Genomic DNA, 24,456 nt, shown 5'->3' on the forward strand with positions numbered 1-24,456 from the left:
TCATCTGCATTAATTCAGTCATTTGCAAGTTAGACTTAGAAGTCTGAGCTAGCGCTCTTCAGAGAGGATGGAAAGAAACAGATAAGATGAATCATCCTCTGCAGGTGTCTGTTTTCTCTGACCATGCAGAATGCTCAGGAAAACTGGCTCAGAGATCCTGCTTTTTGATATGTAGTCAGCTGACATGAATCCCACCTGCAGTGACTACTTGTTCACAAGTTTTGACTTAACTCTTTGAAATGAAATCACTGGGATCTCATAAGTCGGAGGAAGGTTGGGAGGAAGCTCTCCAGGGCATTGCATGCTGTCCTTGCTGTTGGATTGTCCTTTTTCTTTTTCCTGCTTTTATATTACTTCCACCCTTTCAGCCTCTGCAATATGAGGCAGTACTTCTACAAGCAGCGATCTGTTAAACTACGCAAATGTGATTCCTCCTTAGAAACCAGGGTAAATCCTACATGGATCCTCTTGGGGAGGGGGAGAAATAGTATGTCATAATGTAAATCAGGTCTGTCATAAAGCATATATGTAAAATAGATGATTTAGGGCCACTTAAGCAATCTTAATTCTGCTTTATCTGAGTTATTGTGATCTTCTCTTACTTATGCGCACACACATGCATACAGAAATCTCTCTCTATATTAGAATATATATCTATATATATTAGAAAATATTCATATATTAGAACACGTATTTTTGAAAGAAGCAGAATAATATAAACCAAGATTATCATCAGTGTCACTAATGCCTGTTCAGTTTGTTGAATTTGGAACAGTCAGAGCCTGCAGAAATCCCTGTTGCTGGGAGTATCTGATTACAGCTGAGGTGTTGATAGCATATTGTGAGCTAGAACAAAGTAGTTCTTGAGAAAATTTCACACTGTCAAAAGAACACAGGAACCAGATCTCTTAGCTTTATTCTGGACTTAAAAAAGGACTATTGCTTAGTCAATACATGTTTTCCTATAGCTTGAGTTGTCCTACCCTTCTTTCCTTTAAATATGTCTTCTAATTAATTATTTCGCTTGGAATGCAAAATACAAATGTAATTCTGTACGTGCTTTGAAGTAATGATGTCTTAGATCCTTATTTACAGTATTTCCCTGTCAGGAATGATGCTTTGAAGGTATTCACTGAAATGTAAGGGACCCAGGGTTTCCTCTGTATTTGATGGAAAGAAGCTCCTGCAGAGGGGTGAATCGAAACCCTCTCTATTGGCCATGCAGTGAAATAAAATACTTTATTCAGGATGTTAGTGTAGATGCTCCTTGACAGTGTCTGTGTTTTAAAACTTAGGAGACGTGCTTTACTTATTGCTAAGGTTATTCCTCCTGCAAGAATCCAGTAATAATTCTGTAAACACTGTTTTCAGCCAGCCAGTTTGAATCTGGACAGCATCAAATTGTATGGTGCAATCCTCTTTTGTGTTGCAGATATTTACATGAAGCTTCTAACATTATTTTTTTTTTTTATAGTCTGTGATTTGAAAAGGATAGAAGGGAATTCTTGGGATTTATGTGTGTACTAAATGCCAGGGAGTTTCTCTGCTCCTTGTATGGATGCTAATTCCAGTGTTTGTCTCTCCTTCGGAAGTCAGATGCTCTTCTGTTTTGCTTAATGGCATGTTTTGTTTAAAAGCCTCTATGGATTCTTGATAACTAACTAGAAGTCGAGGTCTGGATTCCCTCCTCCTTCCCCTGTCAAAATTAATTCTCTTTCTATTGCGTGTCTCTTTTTCCACCCCCTTATTCTTTGTGGGTTACTTACCTTTAGCTCAGAACATTAGTCATTCACCAGACCTTTATTTTTTTGTGGATATTTTCAAAATGTCCTTTCTAATGTAAGGAATAAGAACACTTGAAATTGATACAGAAAGTAGCAAGGCTGACTTCTTGAGGCTTTTTCTTGTCCTTTGTGCTTTTTTCCAAGTTGGCAACAGTTGTAGAAAGAGTGACACCATGTGTTAAGGTGGAGAATTTAATTTTTCTTGATTTTTATTTCACATTTCTTCTTCAGTACTCTCATCCTTTACAGCGTTTTTATTTTGTCATCCATCAGTTGTTAAGATTTTCTGTATACTTGCCTTGTTGTGCTATTTATTTTCCATGTATACATTTTACAGCTTACTAGTTACTAGCTAAATGTCCTTCAAGAGGAGTTGCAATATCTTTAACCAGTTTCTTCTACTGATAAATTTGTGTTTAGATTTTGTTTAGTAATTTAAGAAATGCATGTTTGGAAAAAAAGAATTGGTGAAAGTGGCTGGAAACCCACAGGGGTATCCATAGGAAAAGAAGATGAAAAGATAGTACTGTGAAGATGCTGATTATGAGGATCTGTAGCAGACATGTAGTGCAGTGCACGGAATAGAAAGGTTGTCCCTATTACTGGGAAAAAGAGGTAAATGGCAAATAAATGAAGGGTGAAATTGTAAAGGCAGGATTTCTTGGGGAAAGGAAAAGGAGATACCTTAGGCCAATGTGTAGTACTCATTGCAGTCAAGGGCATAAAAATATTTAAAAGCAGTATTTTGCTGTTAGTATAGTCTCTGAGATTATTCAACTTCCAGTAGGGTAAAATAGAGGCTTGCGTGTGTTAGGGTGTTACCTAGTCATGAGCACTTGAGGGGCTGAGAAGCCAAATGTGATTTCAGGATGTGTGTGCCCCAGGGATGCTGCACCTGCAGTGTCAGCCAGGGTCAATGTGCTGCTGGCTATGTGCATACAGGGGAGAAGGTAGTCAACTGCTGGCTGATGTTTTCTGCTTGAACATATGCTTCATATTTCTTCTGAGGAAAAGGTACTAGGCTGGATGGAAGCACTGCAGAAGCCAAATCTGCCCAGGGCTTGTCAGTTAGACTACACGTGAGTCAGTCTGTGGGTGCTTTGGAGGAAGAGACATGGAATGCTAGTAGGAAAAAAAGCTTTCATACCATTGCTAAAGAAAAGATGCTAGGCTGAATCACAGAAGCTTGCTTGTTTGGTAACAGTATATTCTCTCTTTGCCTCCCCTCTATGCTTGTTTGTTTAGGTTGAATTTTCCTATCCTCCCCTAAAGCATGGAGAAGGACATGACAGCCAGAGTTTACCAGAGGAATGGAAATACTTGCCATTTCTTGCCTTACCGGATGGCGCTCACAACTATCAGGAAGGTAAGAAATGAAAGAAGAAGTTGTATGTACTACTTCTATTGCAACCAAAAGAAAAATCCTGATACCTGAACAGTTGATGAACAATTCTTTTCACTATTAGGCTTCCTGTACTTTTTGTTTAAGCTGCGAAATACATTGGCAATGATATGATGCTTCAAAGTTCAAAGTGAAAGTAGATCATAAAGGTGTACCTCCTACATCAAGAAATCAGCTGTGAGTAAAAGCTTAAGGGTTACACATCACTTGTGTGTAGTCCTAGTACAGAAGGTGGCTACTGGGTTTCTCAGAAGTTCTTTGAAGGTGGGGAATAAACTTCTGAGTAAAACCTCATCCAGTTTTGAGGTAAGGGAAAAATGAAATTCTAAAATTCAGCTTTGTAATGTATGTAGTCATTATGATTTTATTTTTTTTCCTCTACTAATTTAGAGATTCTTAGAATGACCTACAAGTCATCCAATGTCTGTAGAATGACATAGTTTGAAAAGCAGCAAATGTAAAGGGCAGGAACAGGAGCTTTAGCATATTTGTCAGCAGAATGAAGATAGAATGATTCCTTTGCCGTGTAGTTAACAGTAAGCTCGCTGCAGGTTTGGGTTGGGTTTTTGGTTTTTTTTTGTGTGTGTGTGGTATTGCATTTATTTGACAGCAGTTCAGTTCATCACCGTGACGTTTATATGCATGTTCAGTTCGCTTTTTTCTGAACAGCAGTGAACAAGTCACTTAAAATGCAAAATCACAGAAACTCTTTAATACTACTTTTAATAAGATTTTTTTTTTTAAAACTTGATCTACTTAGTTTCCTAATTCTTCAGCTTCCAGAGACCTCATTTGGAAGCAGAGGAAATCATATAAAAATAATCCCCTTACCAGCAGCAGTAAGAGTCTCTCTGACTTTGCTCTGGGTCATGATTTTTGTTCAATTTCTGTGTTGTTAAATACATAACGAGCAGTAGGCTGCATTCAAAGCCAGCAAAATCATATGCGGCTATACTTAACCTGTTCCCTCTTGGCTCAGTACCATCCCAGCTAATGCTTAACTTTGAGCATTTTCATTGCTGCAGTAAAAGATTATCAATGTGTATTTTTTGGTAAGAAAAAAAAACAACTTGGTAACAAAACTGATATATATCCTTGGTTTTTGTAGGCAAGAATACACATCAACTTGAAACAGGCAAATATGTTTCAGACAATAGTTATGTTACATTTACTGTAATTTTATTAGATACCTATTTTTGAGTTTTAAACTAATTCCCACTGATTGCATTTTTGCAAAGAGGATGACTTGGTACAGGAAACTGCCTAGGGTTTTTGAAAGCCTTTAAGACTATCTCCATGATACAATTAAACTTGTTCAAGGGAATAAGCTTCATTATAAACAGTCTCTCTTTCTGTTGGACTTAGTGCATACAGGATTGTCTGTTCTGTTCATTGCAAACAAAAAATCAATATTTGTTTTCAAAACAAATTTCACGCATGTTTTGAAAGGCAAACAGTCATAGTGTCCTCTCCTTTACTTAGGATTTAGCAACTTTTTTGCAGTATTAACAAGTGTTTGTGTATATGTATGTGTGTATATATATCAAGACATAAAAGCCTTTCTCTTGTCATATTTTATAGAGGTTTTTTTTCTTTCATGTCACACTTGCACAGACACCGTAATTATCTTGCGTGAGACTAGGATTCACGAATCCCCTCCCTTTTTTTTTTTTTTTTTTTTTTTTTTTTTTAGTTTAGTGGTGCTGCTGCATCGATATCTACCTTGGCAGTGGTAGCAGCTACTGTAATCTTTCAACTGTATGTGTCCTCCTTGGTGTGTGTTTTTTTTTCACTGTCTTCATTGCATTTACCTTCTTAATGGCATCACACTCAAACTGTACACCTTGTCTCATAGTGCCTTGTCTTTACTCTTCCATACTGAATTCGGAAAGCAGCATGCCTGTAGGTTTCAGTGGTGCATCTCTGCTGTTGATAGCTTCTTCTGAGAACCTGTCTGTGGGCTTACAGGAGCTTGGTCAGCCTAAACATGAGATTGTTGTCAGAATAGCCGTATTAGCACAGCTTGAGCTTCTTCCACAAAACATCTTGTAATTTAGAAACTAATTTGGGTGCAGGCATAGCTTTATAGATGACTTTTTCTTTCTTTTTTTTTTTTTTTTTAAAGTCTCAGAAAATAAGTGTGGCAGTATTCTCGGCACTAAACCTTTTATAAGTAAGTGATGCTGAAAATAAAAATACTGAACTGTTGTTAGTGACTTACAAAACAGTCTTTTCTTTTTCATAGATACCGTGTTTTTCCATTTGCCACCAAGATGTGGGGATCGAACCACGGTATATGGCGTCTCTTGCTATAGGCAGATTGAAGCAAAGGTAACTTTCCAAGTTGTGAATTATATTAATGAAATAATGGGCTTGATGCATTAACAACTCTAAGATTCAGTGGCTTGCATTACACCAACAGTCAAACTGCATGATTAGCTTACTATTAAAAATCTGTGAAAATGTGCACAATAGTTAGCTACAGAACTTGAGAACAATTTATTTCCCTTATGTCAGCCTGCATATTGTGATCTTTTGAAATGTTCAAGGCAATTGAAAAATATGTTTTGGCTCTTGAGAGCTAATCCAGGCATCAGCAGCAAGTAGCAAAATGAAGCTGACAGTCTGTCAGGTGGCAAAGTTGTGTTTCCAGGAAGTAGGTAGGCCTCTTGGGTGGAAGAAGTTGAAATTTCTTCAGTGTGTGACCATGAAGAATTTTGGAGTTTTTCCTGGGGTCTGACCATGCAAGTGTAGGGATGTTTCTCTCCACCTACCTCCTTTGCCAAAAGTACACTTGAAGGGTAGACTGGAATCTTCCCGTTCATTGTAGCTGCTTACCGATACTGAACTTTTAGCAGTAAAGCTGAAAAATTGATGAGACCTACAGTGTGCACCTGATCACATTGAGGAAATCAAGTACTTATCTACTAGAATCTGCCCATATTTTCAAAAGCAGTAAGAGTAGTATGATCTTTGCACTTACAATTGAGAAGGTATTACAGATTTCTTAAAAAATTACTCCCTTTTCCAGTGAAATGCCAAGAATCTGGAATACCATGTGGGTTTGAATTTTAAATGAGTCTTGTATTCAGAAGCTGTAAGTTATGTACTCTGTTTTAGTGTTAATCATACCTTGATTGTATTTCAAGTTCCTGTTTATACTATAGGAGAAATTTTACACATGCAGATTTTAATTCCCTTTATTTTCAACTAAATCCATGTTGATTTAGTTCACTCATTATCTTTGCAGCCAGTCTTCACTGTATTCTGTGATTTAGAGTCTTGCTCTTTTTAACTATGCAATAAGTTGGCTTTATTGTGCTCTTTGTTCCAGTTTATGCTGTTTAGTAACCAATTAAGAAGATAAATAGATGTTTAAAATGAACTCATTGGGACAAGTAGAATATAAAACAATGTGTTTCATATGGCAGCTTTAGCACTCTTTCCATCTGTCCTTGATGTGTGGGCTGCGGTCCGCATACTTGGTGTTTTGTACAATTAATGAATCACTCGGCTGTATTTCTGCCCCCATCCTTTCTAGGTCTGCTGTTAAGCTCTGGGACCATTTGGTCTGGCTGGGAATGTAGTTGATTCTGCATATGATACCTCCTTTATTTTACGGGTGGCTCAAAGAAACTCCTCAAGTGTAAAGCAAACATCTTTTAGGCAAAGACTTTTCAACATGGTCCATTTTCATAGATAATGTTAGAGAAGAGGGAGTGATGTGTTGTAGCTTCTTTTCTGTTACATTGCCCTGAGTTAAGATGCCATTGCCTTTTCCAGGGCTATTGCCTCTTTCGCATGCTAGTGACTTTTAAAGAATCCTCTGCCTGTCATCACAGCTGTATCTGGATCTTTGCTGTGCACAGTAAGATGAGAACACAACTGACATATCAGTTTTATGAACATTTTTACTAGGTAGGAGCATACTGTTATATGGTTTGGATATTCCGCCATTGAAGGCAGTCAGTTTTAGGATTTGGTTTAAATGGGGGGGGTGGTATGTGACTACTAGACCTGTGAAATAATTCTTTTTGAAATTGTGTGTGGGTAAAAATACTGTACTGTTTCTGTTTCTTAGGCATTAAAAGTACGGCAAGCAGACATCACCAGAGAAACAGTACAGAAAAGTGTCTGTGTTCTCAGTCAGCTGGTAAGAATGTTTCTTATTAAAATAACATAATAAAAATTATTTGTTTTCTGTATTCATATTTGGAACTTTTGGCTCCAAACATCTCTCTTCAAACCATTGCAGAAGGCAAAAAAATACTGAAGTAAAATTGAATCGGAAAGCTATGGCATTTGAGTGAGTGACCTTGAATTGGTATCTCCTTGTAGGAGTAATTGTAAAGCTGTCTGCTTGTTGTCAGGGACCAGGACATCTATTTGCACTTTTGATAATTCTTAAGTGCTACTAAATTTATTTCATATAGGAGGATTGAAGGGTTTGACCATTACAATAACTGGAGAGAGTGCTATTGACAACTATGAAAGAGATTTTAAGATAGTCCCAAATACAGCGTACTCTTCTTTTGAAGGAACGTCCTTTACTTCTACCTATTTAGAGATATCGCCTCACAATCGCAGGCCTTGGTTCTTACGGGGGACTTCAACTACCCTGATATCTGCTGGGAAGGCCACACAGCTGGGCATGTACAGTCCAGGAGGTTCCTCCAGTGCATTGATGACAACTTTTTGACTCGGGTGGTGGAGGAGCCCACAAGGAGAGGTGTGCTACTGGACCTAGTACTGACAAAGAAAGAGGGACTGGTGGAGGATGTAAAGGTTGGGGGCAGATGGCTGCAGTGACCGTGAGAAGATAGAGTTCAGGATTAAGTGCAGTATGCGCAAAATGACAAGTAGGGTTGAAACCTTAAACTTCAGGAGGGCGGACTTTGATCGCTTCAAGGAATTGCTTGGAGAAATCACATGGGAGAGGGCTCTAGAGGGTAAGGGGGCTCAAGAGAGCTGGCTGCTATTTAAGCATCCCTTCCTCCGAGCTCAGGATCGGTGCATCCCGAAGAGCAAGAAATCAGGCAAGGGAAGCAGGAGACCTGCTGAACAGGTGAGAACAGGTGAGGTGCATGAGGACTGGAGGAAAGCCAGTGTCACTCCAATCTTCAAAAAGGGCAAGAAGGAAGACTTGGGGAACTACAGGCCAGTGAGCGACACCTCCCTCCCTGGAAAGATGATGGAACAGCTTGTTCTGGGTGTCATCTCAAAGCACCTGTAAGAAAAGAAGGTTATCAGAAGTACTCAACATGGATTCGTGTCCAGAGAAGGGCTACAAAGCTGGTGAAGGGTCTGGAGGACAAACCTTATGAGGAACGACTGAGGGATCTGGGGTTGTTTAGCCTGGAGAAGAGGAGGCTGAGGGGAGACCTTATCACCCTCTACAACTACCTGAAAGGAGGTTTTAGAGAGATGGGAGCTGACCTCTTCTCCCTGGTGACAAGTGATAGGACAAGAGGAAACGGGTTCAAGTTATGTCAGGGCAGGTTTAGATTGGATATTAGGAAGCATTTTTTCACTGAAAGGGTTATTAAACATTGGAATAGGCTGCCCAGAGAGGTGGTGGATTCACCATCCCTGGAGGCCTTTAAGAAAAGGGTAGATGAGGTGCTTAGGGACATGGTTTAGAAGTGGTGGTGTTTTTATCAGCGTAGGTTAATGGTTGGACTTGATGATCTTAAAGGTCCCTTCCAACCTCACTAATTCTACGATTCTATGATTCTCCAAGGGGTAGTCGTGTCTGACTAATCTAACAGACTTCTGTGATGGCGTGACTGGATGAGGGGAGGGTAGTGGATGTGGTCTACCTTGATTTCAGCAAGGCTTTTGACACTGTCTCCCACATCATCCTCACAGGCAAGCTTAGGAAGTGTGGGTTAGATGAATGGACAATGGGTTGGATTGAACAGTGGCTGACAGATATTGCTCAGAGTGTTGTGGTTAGTGGTGCAGAATCTAGTTGGAGGTCAGTAACGAGTGGTGTCCCTCAGGGGTCAGTACTGGGTCCAGTCCTGTTCAGTATATTCATCAATGACCGGGACGAAGGGATAGAGTGTACCCTCAGCAAGTTTGCTGATGACACAAAACTGGGAGGAGTGGGTGACACGCAGGAAGGCTGTGCCGCCTTACAGCGTGACCTGGACAGGCTGGAGAGTTGGGCAGAGAGAAACCTTATGAAATTCCACAAGGGCAAGCGTAGGGTACTGCACCTGGGGAGGAATAACCCCATGCATCAGTACAGGTTGGGGGCTGACCTGCTGGAAAGCAGCTTTGTGGAAAGGGATGTGTGAGTCCTGGTGGACAACAGAATGAGCATGAGCCAGCAATGTGCTCTGGTGGCCAAGAAGGGGAATGGCACCCTGGGGTGCATCAAGAAGAGTGTGGCCAGCAGGTGGAGGGAGGTCATCCTTCCCCTCTACTCTGCCCTGGTGAGGCCACATCTGGAGTATTGTGTCCAGTTCTGGGCTCCCCAGTTCAAGAAGGACAGGGAACTGCTGGAGAGGGTCCATCGGAGGTCTGCGAAGATGATTAGGGGAGTGGAACATCTCTGTTATGAGGAAAGACTGAGGGACTTGGGTCTTTTTAGTCTAGAGAAAAGAAGATTGAGGGGGGATCTTATTAATGCTTCTAAATACTTAAAGGGAGGGTGCCAGGGGGATGGGAACAGTCTTATTTCAGTGGTGCCCAGTGACAGGACAAGAGGTAATGGGCACAAACTTGAATATAGGAAGTTCTATCTTAACATGAGGAGGAACTTCTTTACTTTGAGGGCGGCAGAGCACTGGAACAGTCTGCCCAGAGAGGTTGTGGAGCCTCCCGCTCTGGAGACATTCAAAACCTGCCTGGACACCATCCTGTGCAACTTGCTGTAGGTGACCCTACCCTGGCAGGGGGGTTGGGCCAGATGATATCTAGAGGTCCCTTCCAACCCTGACTATTCTCTGATTCTGTGATTTAGCAAAATCTACTGGTTGCTAGGCAGGAAACAGAAATTCTTTCTGTGCTTAAAGCTAAAGAAAGAAATATTACTGGAGCTGCACAAGCAGTGTTAAAGCCTGAGAACTACTTTTCCAGAAAGGTGTTCAGCAATGGTATGGTATGTGCAAATGGAAAGAAGATAGAATTATCATTTAAAATAAGCACAGGAGTTAGCAACTAAGGAGTGCCCCTCCATGAGCTCTATGTGTGTCTATACTGCAAGATAAGAATGGGAGATTTACTAAATAAGTTTATTTCACTTGTTTTTGTCTTTGTTTTTCTTCCAAGCCTTTGTATGGGTTACTTCAGGCAAAGCTGCAACTCATCACACATGCATATTTTGAAGAAAAAGACTTCTCGCAAATTTCAATTCTAAAGGTAACTTTTAAGTAAACAGGACAAAGCTCTCAGTGTATGGCTACGGACTTTGGTGGTTTTAGTTAGTGCTCAACTATTCCATTTGCATAGGTTATTCGGTTGTTCAGCTCTTGTAATAACTTGACATGAACTAAATGAGCTACCCTAATCTGATAGAGGGTCAACTTTCAGATTTGTAATGAAATACAAGAATGATTGTGATTGTCAGCCTGTATCTTTGTTGACTCCATTAGTAGAATTTTACTTTCTTTCTGGAAAAAAGACATTGAAATCCTTGAATAAGTGAATTTTATTTATTTCAGATTTTGTGTGACTGTGTTCCGTTAACAGCTGGGTTTTTTTGCTTTTGTTCTAACTTTTACAGGAACTTTATGATCATATGAATAGTTCCTTGGGCAGTACTTTGCTAGAAGGGTCACAAGTTTATCTTGGTAAGCGACTTTTTTTGTATAAGCAGCAGAGATAATGTTACGCTAATCGACACATTCCCTTCCTCAGCTAATTTTTTCATGTGCAGATTAAGTGCCGGAGGTCTGTGTGCCTGCACAGTATTCTGTTATGCATTTCTTTATTAATGGATTTAAATAAATGTCAAATAAATGTAGTGTTGCTTTCATAATAGGGGTTAGTTGTATGTTGAACAGCATGTTACCTCTTGACCTAACAGTTTGACAAGCAACTGCTTGACTGCTTTTGGGAAACAGTACCTTCTTAATTTTTAGATGGAACTATTTCATGGTGTGGGGTGTTCAAGCTTTCATCTACCTGTTATTTGGGATATCTCCCATTTGATTTTGACTCTTCTCTGTGTTTTCTGAATGCACAGTGTAGTGTTTGCATCAATGTTTCCATAATGCTCTGTGGCAGCCAACAGGAGTAACTCCAAGCGTGACTATTCATAATTGTCTCCATTGTAGATTTAACTCTTGCTCCTGCTCAAAAGAAAGAATTTGACATGAGTTCTGCTATTGAAATAACCAGGTTCATGTAGAGTGCTTAATGGGTGTACCTCTCCCCCTGAAAAATGGTGACAAGAAATAAGTCAGTATCTCTACTAGCTATTAAACTGTAATAATTGCTCTCTTTTTGGTACCTCAGGTCTGTCTCCTCGGGATCTTGTTCTTCACTTTAGACACAAGGTAGGCGTTTTCTGCTGGATGTGTAAAGTACAGCACTTATTTGTAGAGCAAAATGCTTTGTGAGGAACTGAAGATTAAACACATCTAGACGTACCTGAGCTAGGATTAAGACGGCAGTTTCCTAAGTACTTCTGGTTACAGCCTCCTGACTTCCCTTCCCCTTCCTCCTACATAGCTTTAGTGAAAGTAAGTTCCAGATTGAGAAGTTTTATCTGTTTGATAGATTCCCTGGAGATTCTAGGTTTGTGTGACATTTCTTCAGTCCTGTCCCAAAGTGCAAGTGTTAGCTCAGTTATAGTCTTGTTTCTATTTCCTGCTTCTTTTCAGGCGAATATGATAGAAGAATATTGCTAAAGTCCATGCAGACACAACTTGGAGCATTTTTGTCTGTATCTTGTAATTTTTGCAGCTTTTGCCATCATAGAACCTGGGGGGACTTGCACCTCTCCTCCTTTTTCCTAATGACTATTGAAATCGAGTGTGTATCCTATAGCTAAGGTACAAATAGCATTTGGAATCTTTTATTAACTGAGAGGCATCAAGGAAACAAATTTGAGAATCTGGATTTCACGGTGTATTTGCACCTGCTCAGTAGATTTTTGAGGTAGAAATAATTTTTGTTTAACTTCAGATGTCTGCCAGTCGTGCCCCATGAGTATGTGTGTTTTTCTTTGAGTGTAGAGAATCTGGACAGCCACTTCTGATATAGATACTTCACCTATAGATGCCTAAAGTTAATGAGGTGAATGCTATTCCTGGTATTTTGCTGAATTCATTTTTGTATTTGTGTGGAGGAACTCATGTTTATGCAGTTTACTGCAGTTTTTAAAATTCTGGAATTACACAACATATTCTTTCTGATAAGCTTTGTATGATTCAAATTGCACAGTTCTTGTTTGTTAAGGTTTTTGTTTGTGCATGTCAAATGCTATTTAAAAATGAGTGCTCAGGTGGAGAAAGGGTATTGGAACACTGGTTTTCACTGGTTGAATGTATTTGATTATTTGATAGTTATGCAGTGATTAACATGAAATCTTGAATAAGAGATTATGCTTCCGCGGTATTTTTAATAAATGGCACTGGTTAACTCGATGGTTTTGCTTTTTGTGTTTTTTTCAGGTCTTGATCCTTTTTAAATTGATTCTTCTAGAGAAAAAGGTAATGTTTTTGTAGGCTGAGGCAGGAAATTGAAATAGAAATGCAATTGTTAAATTTTTTTCATATGAAGTTATGTAGAATATAATAGTGAAAAAACAAAGTGAAATAAAAGATCTGAAGTCATAGCAACAACTTTGCATCCATATATAAATTGGGAAATTTATGCTACAAGTAACTGCTGTGTGTTGACTTTATAAATTTGCCTCCACTTCTTCTCTGTCCACATTCCACCTTATTAATAGCCGGAGTCACAGCCAGAGTAAGTAAAATGTGATTAAATGTGAGTGGAGAAATTTAACATATTGTAAAAGATAGGAAAGGATGTACATAATGCGAAGAGGTATCTGTGTGAAGGAACCAATAGGAAATGCTGGTACCTAAGAGGAAATGTACAGCTTCACAGGGATTCAGTAAGTAGGAGTTCTGGTTTGGGCTTTAAATAGGCATACCAAAGGAAGCAGGTGCTAGGAGTGTCCTTCAGACCTGAATTGCATGGATACCTGCAGGAGACAATGTAAAGAGCTGTATCTGTTAGGTAAGGCTGAGCTCAGATTATAAATTGGTAAAACCTGTTGAATAATTCTAGACTCAGTGTTTTCTTTGGGCTATCTTACTGCCTGCCCTGGTTTCAGCTGGGATAGAGTTAATTTTCTTAGTAACTGCTGTGTTTTGGATTTAGTATGAGAATAATGTTGATAATACGTATTCTTTTACTTGTTGCTAGGTAATCCTTATATTAAATCAAGGACTCTTCCAGCTTCCCGTAGAAGCTGAGAGGGAGCATAGACAGAACAAGCTGGCTAAAGGAATATTCCATTCATAGATGTCATGCTCAGTATATAAATGGGGGTTGGTGAGGGGTGGGAATCTGCCATTGCTACTTGGGAAGGGCAATCGATCACTGGGTGGTGATCAATTGCATTGCATTACTCATTTTGTGTATTGTTTTTCCATTGTTACTATTTTCCCTTACTGTTCTATTAAACTGTCTTTATCTCAAGCCACGAGGTTTTTTTCTTTTTTTTTTTCTTTTTTTTTTTTTCCTCCTGTTCTCACTATCCTACTGGGGGGAGGTGGGGAGTGAGTGAATGGCTGTGAGGTCCTAGTTGCCAGCTGGGGTTAAACCTCAACACTGCTGCAAAAGCCATGCTATCTTACCAGTTTAAGTGGAATATGCAAAATGTACAAGCAGATGTGAAATAGTAGATACATGTGTTTTCTTCTCTGTATATATTAATACCCTGGAACAAGAACTTTCAGTGAAATGACTATGTATCAGCTCCTAGACACGTTTATGCAGGGATATTTTTTTGTTTACTTTTTGAAAATCTTTGTTTAAAGTTTTGTTTCAGTTTCCCAAATTTCACTTTTTCTTCAGTGAACCTGCTGTGTTAAAACCCAGCTTCTTCAGAGTGCTGAGAAGGAACTTCAGAATTTCTTCTTAGCTGGGAAGTCAGTAGGACTTAATCTATAAGATACCAAAACAGTTGTGGTGGTGTTTGGTTTTGTTTTTTTAAAAGCCTATATCCAAGGCCGAGGTATCTTTTTGTGAGGCAGTAAATATGCCTTTTAAAAATAGAAGTAGCAGCTTCACCAAACCTTTTGCACTTGTCACTTAATTCTGTCAGTTAGGTATACCTTGACAGTTCTAATTATTTATTGATGAGAATAAATGTGGTTTCTGCAATAAAGAGCCATATGCTAAAGATTGCTATATTAAAGGCTATGGAAAAGGTATACTTGAGAAAATAACGATTATGACATAGTAGGAGTATACATGTAGAAACGTATGTAAACAAGACTTGATATGCAAGCTTTTTCCCCAAAATAACTCAATAAGTTCTGAAAGTCTGCAGTGATTACTTTTTTCTTTTTAAGTGGAAAAAAAAAATCCAGTTAAGATTTTGTAAAGTGTCTCTACTGGTCTGTTTAAAAACTTATGATAGCATTTCATCAGGTAAGTTCAGCATTTGGGCATATATATACAAAATACTGAGATACAACTATTTTCTGAAGCTGTTCAAACCACAAGACGTAAATGCACAGGAAGAGGGGAGAGGAAGGGTTTCCCAAGCATGTTCATATGACTCAAACATATCAAATAGTTTTGAAAATAACTGGGTGCTTATTGAATAAACCTGCTTATTGCTTTGGGTTTGTTTTGGTTTTTTGTTGGTTTTTTTTTTGGTTTGGTTTTGGGGTGGGTTGGTTGGTTTGTTTGTTTGTTTTGGGGTTTTGCTAAGTTCAAGCAGGAAGACAACACTTGCAATTTCAAAAGGAAGAGTTTTAGTTTTCTGGCACTGCCTGTTTTCTGGCAGATGTTAATGTTTGGAATAACTGTGGGAATCTGTATGTTCAAAGACTAAATATAATATGCAAGAAGCCAGTAGTAATGCCAGTTTTCCTTGAGCTGAAAAATTCCTGAATGCCACAGACTGATTTCCTTTAATCCACAGCAGTTTGGTTGATGCCTTTCCACAGGCTAAAAGAATTCTTTTTTTTTTTTTCTTTTTTTTTTTTTTTCACCTCTCAGCTGTTACTAGGCTGGAAGACTACTTCCAGATGGTGACCATTTGACTTTCTGCTGCCAGGACCACCCAGTTTGCTGATGTAAATGTTGTAGGCCACGTAACAGGGTTGGGAGGGGTAAGGAAGTGTGCACCCATATAGATTGAAAGATGGCAGAGGGACTTGATGGAACAAATGCAGAAAAGTACTCGGCCTAAGTAAGCGGTACACACAACCCAAACCTTAGATTGGAATAAATTTCTTGAGGACAAGGTACTTCTTTATAGACTTTATTATTTCTGTGGGTTTAAAAATGTTTGGCTAGGAATACATGGTATTTGAGAATCTAAATCCGTAGGGGTATCGTAGGGTTTCTGTTGTACTTCTTTGCTGTTATATCATGCATCTTTCATCTGTGCCTTATAGAGCGGCATTTTAAAAGAAGTTAGACTTTTTTAGACTCCCCATTGGAGTCAGCTGAAAGTGTTTCTTCAGATGAGCTGCTGGTTCTTCTCATCATGCTTTTGCTGTGGCTGTTGCAATTTGAATTCACCTGTCTTGAACACAGAAAAAAAGAAAAATTGTACAAGATAATATACGTAGTCTATTTCCAGCTGAGGTACTATTAAACATCATCTGGTATGTGTTAGGACTGCATACGTCTTTCTCTTGGTTCCATCAATCCACTAGCTTGTAGACTTGCAAATACTAGTGGAAGAGGAGTTATTATTCATCAGTCACTTCTAAAGTGTCATCCTAGCTTACAGCAGAAGTCTTTTATTAAGTCTAAGTCTGCAAACTTGCACTTTTAATTTCATCATATACCTATTAAACTGTCCTGCAAAGCCATCAAGTTGGATTGTTCTGTATTCCTTTGCGTTGTTGATTCCTTGTAGTGCTCATGTATCTTTTAACTGGTATTGTGCTGCTTGAGGATGTAAAAAATGGCATTGTTAAACAAGGTGACTTTCATGGGGTTTTTTTGTTTGTTTTGAATTGGGTGGTGGGTTGTGGGTGGTGTGTTTGTGGTTTTTTTTTTTTTTTTTTTTTTTTTTTCCTCCCCCCTGAAGGCCTGTCTCAGAGGAACTCCAGTAGTAATATTCAGTCTGCCTTGTGTTTCTTCTCCATTGCTAGCCTTTGACACCCCCCTTTTGAATTCCTAACTAATTTACTAATCCCAGTCTCTCTGATTTAATTAAGATTATTTTCCCATGTTATGCCTTAAGTACTTTACCAAAGTTAGTATCAGTCATGTCTTCTGTTTCCAAAAAATAAATCTGCTATAAATGCATGCTGCATTTATCCTGTTTTTCATTTATCTGCATATCTTTAATATATTTTCTTAGAAGGCATGTTTTTGCATAGGTTTGTGTCAGAATTCTGGAATGGAGATTATTTTGCCTCTTTGATTTCTAACAGAGATTTTAATGTACTACAAATGAACATGAATTTATGTGGCATGTCAGGAACAACTTTTTTTCTGTCAATCATTCAGTAACTGGATCAATCTGGGAAAAAAGTCTGAATGACTGACAAAAATCTGAATGATTGGCAAATATATATTTCACACACATGTCTATATATAACATATATATTACAAATATTATAAAATTTAATGATACAACAATTCAAAGTAAATACTCATATTGTAAGAGCTTTTATTGGTGCACAGACATCTAAAATAACATAAAAAGCAATGCGTTGAATAGTTTGCTGATGTTCTTTGTCATACTTAAGTGTAATTTTATTTTTCTCATTCTGTCCTCCCTAATTCCCCTTTCCTCTCTTGCATGCTGTCTTCCCCCCACACCCCTCCCTTCTGCCACCAGGTGCTGTTTTATATTTCTCCAGTAAACAGATTGGTGGGAGCTCTGATGACTGTCCTGTCACTCTTTCCTGGTAAGAAGAGAAGTTTGGACTTCTTTTTTATATGCTTTCTGGTGATAACTGAGACTGGCTGTACTGTTTCATTTGGAAAACAACTTATGTGACAATAGAGTTATGTAGGTATGTTGCCTGAAAAATGGGTGACTTGTATGCCTGTCCATGTACTATGTACACATCCTTTAATACTTCCTCCTTGCACTATATGGGTTATTTCTTATGCTTAATTGGAGCCACTGAATCTTCTGTGTTGCCTGTGGATAACATAGATGAGACCCTGAATAAGTCACACATTCCTGCCAAGTTCCTTAAAAACCAAAAATACAAACCTCTCTCTTCCTTTCTGCAGAAAAAAAACCAAACAGAACAAAGCCAAACGCCCTAACCTTGCTAATTCTTAGCTTCTAACCAGTCTTCTCAAAACAAAGAAGTTGAGGAAATTTCTTTAGGAGAGAAAGTGTGGGGTTTGTTTTGTTGTTTGTTTTTTTTTTTTTTAACACCCCACACACACACACACAAAGTAGTGATTTAAAATATGTGATTTCCACTATGCATGCATGAGCACTTTGTTCATTAACGAAAGTCACTTAAATTTCTATTGAGATGCTGATATTCATGCGTGCTATCATTTTCCAGGTATGATTGAACATGGCCTTACTGACTGCTCACAGTATAGACCAAGAAAGAGCATATCAGAGGATGCTGGCTTGCAGGAAAATACACCACGGTTAGATGACTGTGTTTCTGTGTCTGCTGCTGATACTTCAAATACAAACTTAGGAATGGGAGAGAGAGGCAGGAAGATGGCAGGAAACCATTCAGTGGAAGGTCAAAAAGCAAATGTGCCTTTTTCCCAGTCAGAGAAGACTTGCAATGGAGCTCAGTCCTCCAATGGTACTGTGCAGCGCTTGAAAGTTCCTTCCCGCGCTTCTCCAGCATCCTCTGAAAGTGACTGGGAGACCTTAGATCCTAGCATTTTGGAGGAGTCTAGTTTGAAAGAAAGAGAACGTGAAAATACAGCATCAGAACAGGCTGAAAATCTCCCGAGCGAAGGCATGAACTCAGAAAGCCTTCCAATCACTGTGCAGCCCCAAGCAAATACGGGACACACGGTGCTTGTTCCAGGACTGATATCTGGGTTGGAAGAGGACCAGTATGGTATGCCGTTGGCTATTTTTACAAAGGTAAACATGTTGTTCGTAATACTTGCTAACTCATAAAGACATCTGTTTTTCAGAAGTGGCTAATCATTTTGGTTACCCAACTCCAAAATGGACACTAGGGTACTGCAAAACATGAAAGTACGGTCTCTGGCCAGTGACTGTGTTCTAGGCAGGTGGAAAGCATGAGTGGACATCTGAGAGGGGTGTGCGCATGCACACGTGCATTCCACTCTTCTTTTGTATGTAGACTTACATACTATTCGCAATTCTACATGACAGTAACCTACAACCCCACTGTGGTTAATAAATGGTATGTATCAGTGACTACTGTTTTCTTTCACTCTGAAGAATTGTTGACCTAACCTATATGGGGCAAGATCAGAGTACTTAAGAAGGGTTTAGATACCTTAATCTAAACTAAGATTCTGAAAGCTGTATCTTGGCTGGTACCTAAGCCTATGTTTTTATCTTTTAATTTATTTATATATATATATACATATTTATAAATGTGTATGTGTGTATATATGTACAAAATGTGTATCTAAATGCATGTATATACACACGCACCAAAAAAAAAAAATATATATATAATTTTACCCTTCTGTACATGATAACTCTTCTTGGTTGTCTGTGGCTCTTTCCCTGTGCACGGTGCTGAGCTGCTGAAATTTAAGCTTGTGCTGATTCCTGACTGAACTCCAGGTATTCCAGAGTCTCTCTAAGGACTTTGATGAGCGTTGTCAGATAACAGGCAATGCGTTTACTAGGGCTGGTTTTCCCATAAAAAAAAAACAGGGAAAATGCATGCCTTTTAAAGATACTTTTGTCAGTGAAAGAAGTGATCTAATACATTTTTTTGGTTTTAATGTAATAACCTTTTAGATGAATCTTTGCCCAGAAAGCAAGAAGAAAATAATTGATAAGAGGGCCTGGGAGTGCAAACTTAGTTTGCTACTAAGCTAATAAAATGGAAAAGTAAACAATTTTAAGGAAGCTGACAGTTTCTACATGTTTACTTTCTGTTCCACAAAGGCACATTTTATTTTGAGTTCATCCAATGTAATTAAAACAGAAAAGGCTTTACATCTCCAAGTTACCAGAAAAATGTGATTCAAAGTTAAAGTTTAACCACTTACTGGAAAGTTTAAATCTCTTTTAGAGCTCTCATCTCAGGGCTGTTTTATGCCATGCCATGGAAAGACTAATAAATCTGTCAAAGTTGAATGGGAGGAGATTTTGCCAGATGGCATAATACTGTATCCAAGTACACCAGAGCATAAGGAAAAATAGGTTGCAATACTTGTTTCTTTTGTACTAGTTCTGTAAGATCTAATGCTCATTTCATTTGCACTCTTTTAAAAAGAATGGAACATGTTCATGGGAATAAAAGTTGTTATACTTGCAGACAAATGTGAATTTGGGAACTGACATTTGATACTTTAAATAATTGAGATTTCCAAGCCTTTGCTACCTGAGTATGGAGCAATTAAACCTTCATTTGCCAGCTTCTGAAGCCATAGTTTTTGAAAATTTTCCATTTTCAGGTGGTAATTCCTCTCAAACACTGTTGTTTGTTTGACACAGGCTGTTTGTTTTCAGTTGATAAATGCTTGTCATCTGGAAAGCCATCCCTGTGTCTAATAGAACAAGATGGAACAGTTGTGCTCCTTTCTTCCATATGTTTCTAGTTACCATGTACTGTGTGATAAAGTGCATGTGCTCTTTGTTTTCTGCCCAGTATGCCGTTAGCACTTCTGGGTTTCTACTGGTGAATAAATTGCTTTGTGCTTTATGCAATTGAACAGCTGGAATTAGACTTGAGTATTAGACTTCGGAGTATGTTTGTCCCATATTTAAGAAGAAAATGACAATACTTACAGCTGCTTCTCAATGATCTCTCAATGACTTACCTCAAAGCCTTTTTTTCAAAATGTTTGGTGGTTTTGTTTTTTGTTTTTTGTTTTTTTTTTTAATTGGAATACAGGATACTAGATTAATTTACAAGCATGGAGTGGCTAAAAAGCACAGTGCATTGCTTTCTATCCTGCTTGGTCTTAAAACAAGCATGCATATGTCTATCAAAAATTGATTGCTATCTCTGGAGCCTAGAAATCTCCATCTACAAAAAGCAGATAGCAGTCTGTAGCTTTCCTGCCTTATGTGTCTCAGAACTACCAGAAGACATCCTGGTATGCAAGTAGAGAGTTGAATCTTTATCTCCACTGACTTCTTGTCTCTGAACTGACCTGAGACCTCACTCTCGGTTTATACTGCTTATTCTGTTGCCTTATAAATATATTTGATTCCTGTCCTTTGCATTTTATTTCAGTTTCAGTCCTGAGACTGAAAGGGAACACAACATCTTGAAAATTTTAATTCATGTGGAGTCTTTTTGCTTTGCTTTGTGGATGAAATGTAGCAAAACAATAGATAATCGTGGCTGAAACTGTAATAACCAAGGTTTGTTCTGGGTGGAATGTGCTGGCTTTTTTTATGAAAAACTCTGAATATAGAGGTTTGGGGTTTTTTTGGCCCTATGTTAATCCTCTAAATATGTCTGGTTTTAGGGATACCTTTGTTTGCCATACATGGCACTGCAGCAGCATCATCTCCTGTCAGATGTAGCAGTCCGTGGCTTTGTTGCAGGAGCCACCAACATCCTGTTCCGTCAGCAGAAACATCTGAGCGATGCAATAGTGGAAGTATGAATCTTTGCATTTGAACTTCTTGAACTAGAGGGAGGGATGGGGGAAAGAAGAGGTTGCATTCTAACTGTAGCTTTAAAATTTCATGTTCATGCCCAAATTTTTAATTACTTCCATATGAAATAAATTCTTAAATGCAGAAGCTTGTTAAATTCGTATCATTTGTTAGAATAGGATAAGTTGTGCAAAACTAATATGTGTTCTTTCTGTATATTCTTATATCCAACATTTGAATTTGCAGGGCACTTCTTAAACTTTTATTTTGTTGCTGGTGTAATTTTGCTTCTTATGTCATGGGCTTTTTTCATGACATAGTGATAAGGTCTTCAAAAATAAGTGCTTGCAGCTGAGAAACAGATATAGTTGGATAATAAAGCACATTACTATTGACGTTTGAGGTTAAAAAATAGTATCTGAGAAAGCACTGGGTCAGTTCTAGCAAATAGATACAACTATGTAATCAGCGTTTGATAACCTACGTATAGGTAACCAACTTAATAAATGGAAATGATAATCAAAGAGTCCATAGGAAAATGCATGTGAGTACCGAACTTGCCTTGTCAAATCCTATCAAAAAACCAGCTTTTATTGTGTTCCAGGAAGTTGATCAGACTTGGTTATATTAGAGCAACATCTGACTTTCTAAGAACAGTTAATTCATTATTTCCTTGGCTGTTTGTTTCCTCTTGATATTTTGGGGGGCTGTGGGTTTAGATTTAGGTAGCGATATATAGTAGTATAGCAGTTTTATTTAGATGGATGTTTACCCTTGGAATTATTTCGAACAGATAGAAGATGCTCATGTACAAATCCACGATCCAGAACTCCGTAAGATCCTGAACCCTACGACAGCTGACCTAAGATTTGCAGATTACTTGGTGAAGCATGTAACTGAGAACAGAGATGATGTTTTCCTTGATGGCACTGGATGGGAAGGAGGAGATGAGTGGATCAGGGCTCAGTTCAGTGCTTATCTTCATGCACTGCTTGCTGCTGTGCTGCAACCAGGTAGAACAGAGACCTTGTCTAGGGACTGAGATGAGGGTGGGTGTAAATAAGCATTTGCTCTGTTGTGTTGTGTGGCCTATCATTGGATCTCCATCTGCCTAAAGTTTCATTTTAGGCTGCTTTTTTCAGTTGTCCTTGCCTATTCTTGTTATTCTTACTTCACAGCCTTACAGACACTTTCTTTTTTGACTGTCTCCTTTACCTTGATTTAATTGAACTTTCCTCATAAGTAGAAGTAGTACCTGAAACCCCATATATGATGAGACTTTTACAGACTTGGGTGTCTTACAAATGCTATTGCAACCTGAAGTTAATTTTGGGGAACTAATTGTATTCAAAGAAATATGAAGTTAAGTGGCTGTCTTCAGGAAGTTTTGCTAGGCTGTTTTTGTCTCTTTTTTTCCTTCCTGCTATAGTCTTAAGTAGAGATTTGCATAGGTGAAAAGTGTCATCTAGAAGCTTTATAAGCTTGTGTTTTCTGGAACTCAACATTTTGTCTTAACTCAGGCAACTCTGACAACATTAATATTTCAAGATGAGTACCTGGTTAATATGAAATGTCAGGGTTTTCTGGAAGCACATACTACTTCACTGGCTGGCTCTAAAATAATTTCCTATACTCTTCTATGTTTTAAAGGGGATGTTGTTGTTAGAAGTTTATTTCACAGTAATTCATATTGCTGCTTTGGAGTGGATTTGGAGTTTACTAAATTTGAGTGAGTAATAACATAGTACAGCAAAGCCCAGTGTAACTGACCCAGACCAATGCAAATGATGTTTTTGTTGTTTAGTTGAGTTTTAATGTTTTGATATTTAGTTGCTATGTGGCGATTCTCTCATCTTTTCTGTCTTTGCCTAGAGAATAAGTCAAGAGGCCTATGCTTGGATGACTTTATTTTCAGTTGAGCTCTTTATTTAGAACTTACAAATTAATTAAAAATAAGAAAAGTATTTTTTAAGCTTTTTTCTTTTTTTTTTTTTCTCCTGGCTTTGTATATTTGGGACACTTCAAAAATGTTTTATTATTTTCATTTTCAAGTGCCTAGTTCTTAGTAGTAGAGTTTTAATTGTCTTTTTGATAAGGGCATGGAAAATTGTAATTTTTCTTTATAAGAAAAAAAAGTAATTTGTCTTGTATTGCATCTCTAATGAATTGCTGCAAGCTCTCATCTTTATTTTAATTTATCAGACAATGAAAAGACTTTATCAGACTTTGGAACGGCATTTGTAGCAGCCTGGAAAAATACCCACAACTACAGAGTATGGAATAGCAACAAGCATCCAGCTCTTGCAGAGGTAAACTCTAGGTAAGGAACCATTTTTATTTAACTTTTTTCTTTTTAGCATTTAACATGGAAAACTCCTGGTATGCATAATCATGCACACCATTCTGTAGAATTACAGCATTTCCCTTTTTCCTGCTATAAAGCCCTGAGGGTGAAACTTTGGGGCCCTATTCTGTAAGTACAAAAACTGAGTACTTCTGTTCATCAATACCTTACTGTAATTCTGGGATGTAGTTTTATGAAGAAAAATATATCCAGCGTCAGAAGTTAAATTTGTTCAAGTTGATTGTTGGCTGTCCCCAGCTATAGAAAGTTTGTCATTCCTCAGGAATTGTCCTCAGATGGTTCTGGTTTTTATTAATTGCTTCCAGGTGTCCAGGGTTGTCATTGATAGGGATGGAGGGGAGCCTCTGCTGCATCTTCTGTACTTTAGATTGTTTTGTGTGTATTTTTCGCTCAAAGATTAGATGATTCTAGGCTTGGTAACACTGTTGGCTGTGCATGTGTTTTGTTTAGCATGGGTTATTACTATACTGCAGGCAGTTCTGTTTGCTTTGCTTTGTCAGCTGCTGTAGTCTGAAAAAAGTTTTTCTTTAGACCTACAAAGCTCTTTTGGTCTACTTAAAAAAAGAAAAAAACATCCCTTATTTGTTCTATGTTGCTAGAAGGAGGTGCCTTTGCCTTATTGTGAAAAGATTGCTAGTATCTGGTCTGTAAATAGAAGGTACCTTACAGGTAGTTCATAAGAAATCTGAGATCGAATAGTCACTGGGACCTAGCCTTCTGTAAAGTAATGTAGTAGTATATCTACAAAAGACTTTATTATTTTTTTTGTAAGCCACAGAGAGGAGTACAACTAATAATTGTGTGATACAGATTCATCGTGAAAAAATAAATACTTAATGTTTTCTTGTGTTTTTCCTGCTCTTCTAGCCATCCATTCCAGGGACAGTACTCTGTATCAGATGTTAAGTTAAGATTGTCACAGTAAGTATACAGTACTTTAATTTGTATTTTTTTAAGTGTGGTCAAATATTAACAACTGTATAAC

General features: G+C 38.2%; 1 protein-coding gene across 1 annotated transcript in view; it reads left to right on the top strand.

Moving 5' to 3' along the window:
• The window catches only part of AVL9 (AVL9 cell migration associated), a 43,402-nt gene that overhangs the window by 12,702 nt on the left and 6,244 nt on the right, over positions 1-24,456 (top strand). Inside the window, exons 2-14 of the mRNA XM_082479542.1 lie at positions 3,030-3,150; positions 5,432-5,517; positions 7,268-7,339; positions 10,465-10,554; positions 10,919-10,985; positions 11,653-11,693; positions 12,813-12,851; positions 17,189-17,258; positions 17,880-18,427; positions 20,974-21,108; positions 21,900-22,119; positions 23,309-23,426; positions 24,339-24,392. Of these exons, the coding sequence (XP_082335668.1) occupies positions 3,030-3,150; positions 5,432-5,517; positions 7,268-7,339; positions 10,465-10,554; positions 10,919-10,985; positions 11,653-11,693; positions 12,813-12,851; positions 17,189-17,258; positions 17,880-18,427; positions 20,974-21,108; positions 21,900-22,119; positions 23,309-23,426; positions 24,339-24,392 (1,661 nt within the window). The remainder of the gene's footprint in view (positions 1-3,029; positions 3,151-5,431; positions 5,518-7,267; positions 7,340-10,464; positions 10,555-10,918; positions 10,986-11,652; positions 11,694-12,812; positions 12,852-17,188; positions 17,259-17,879; positions 18,428-20,973; positions 21,109-21,899; positions 22,120-23,308; positions 23,427-24,338; positions 24,393-24,456) is intronic.

The sequence above is a fragment of the Vanellus vanellus genome (assembly GCF_965231255.1).
Source record: "Vanellus vanellus genome assembly, chromosome: 2".
In the NCBI taxonomy this organism is placed as follows: Eukaryota; Metazoa; Chordata; class Aves; order Charadriiformes; family Charadriidae; genus Vanellus; species Vanellus vanellus.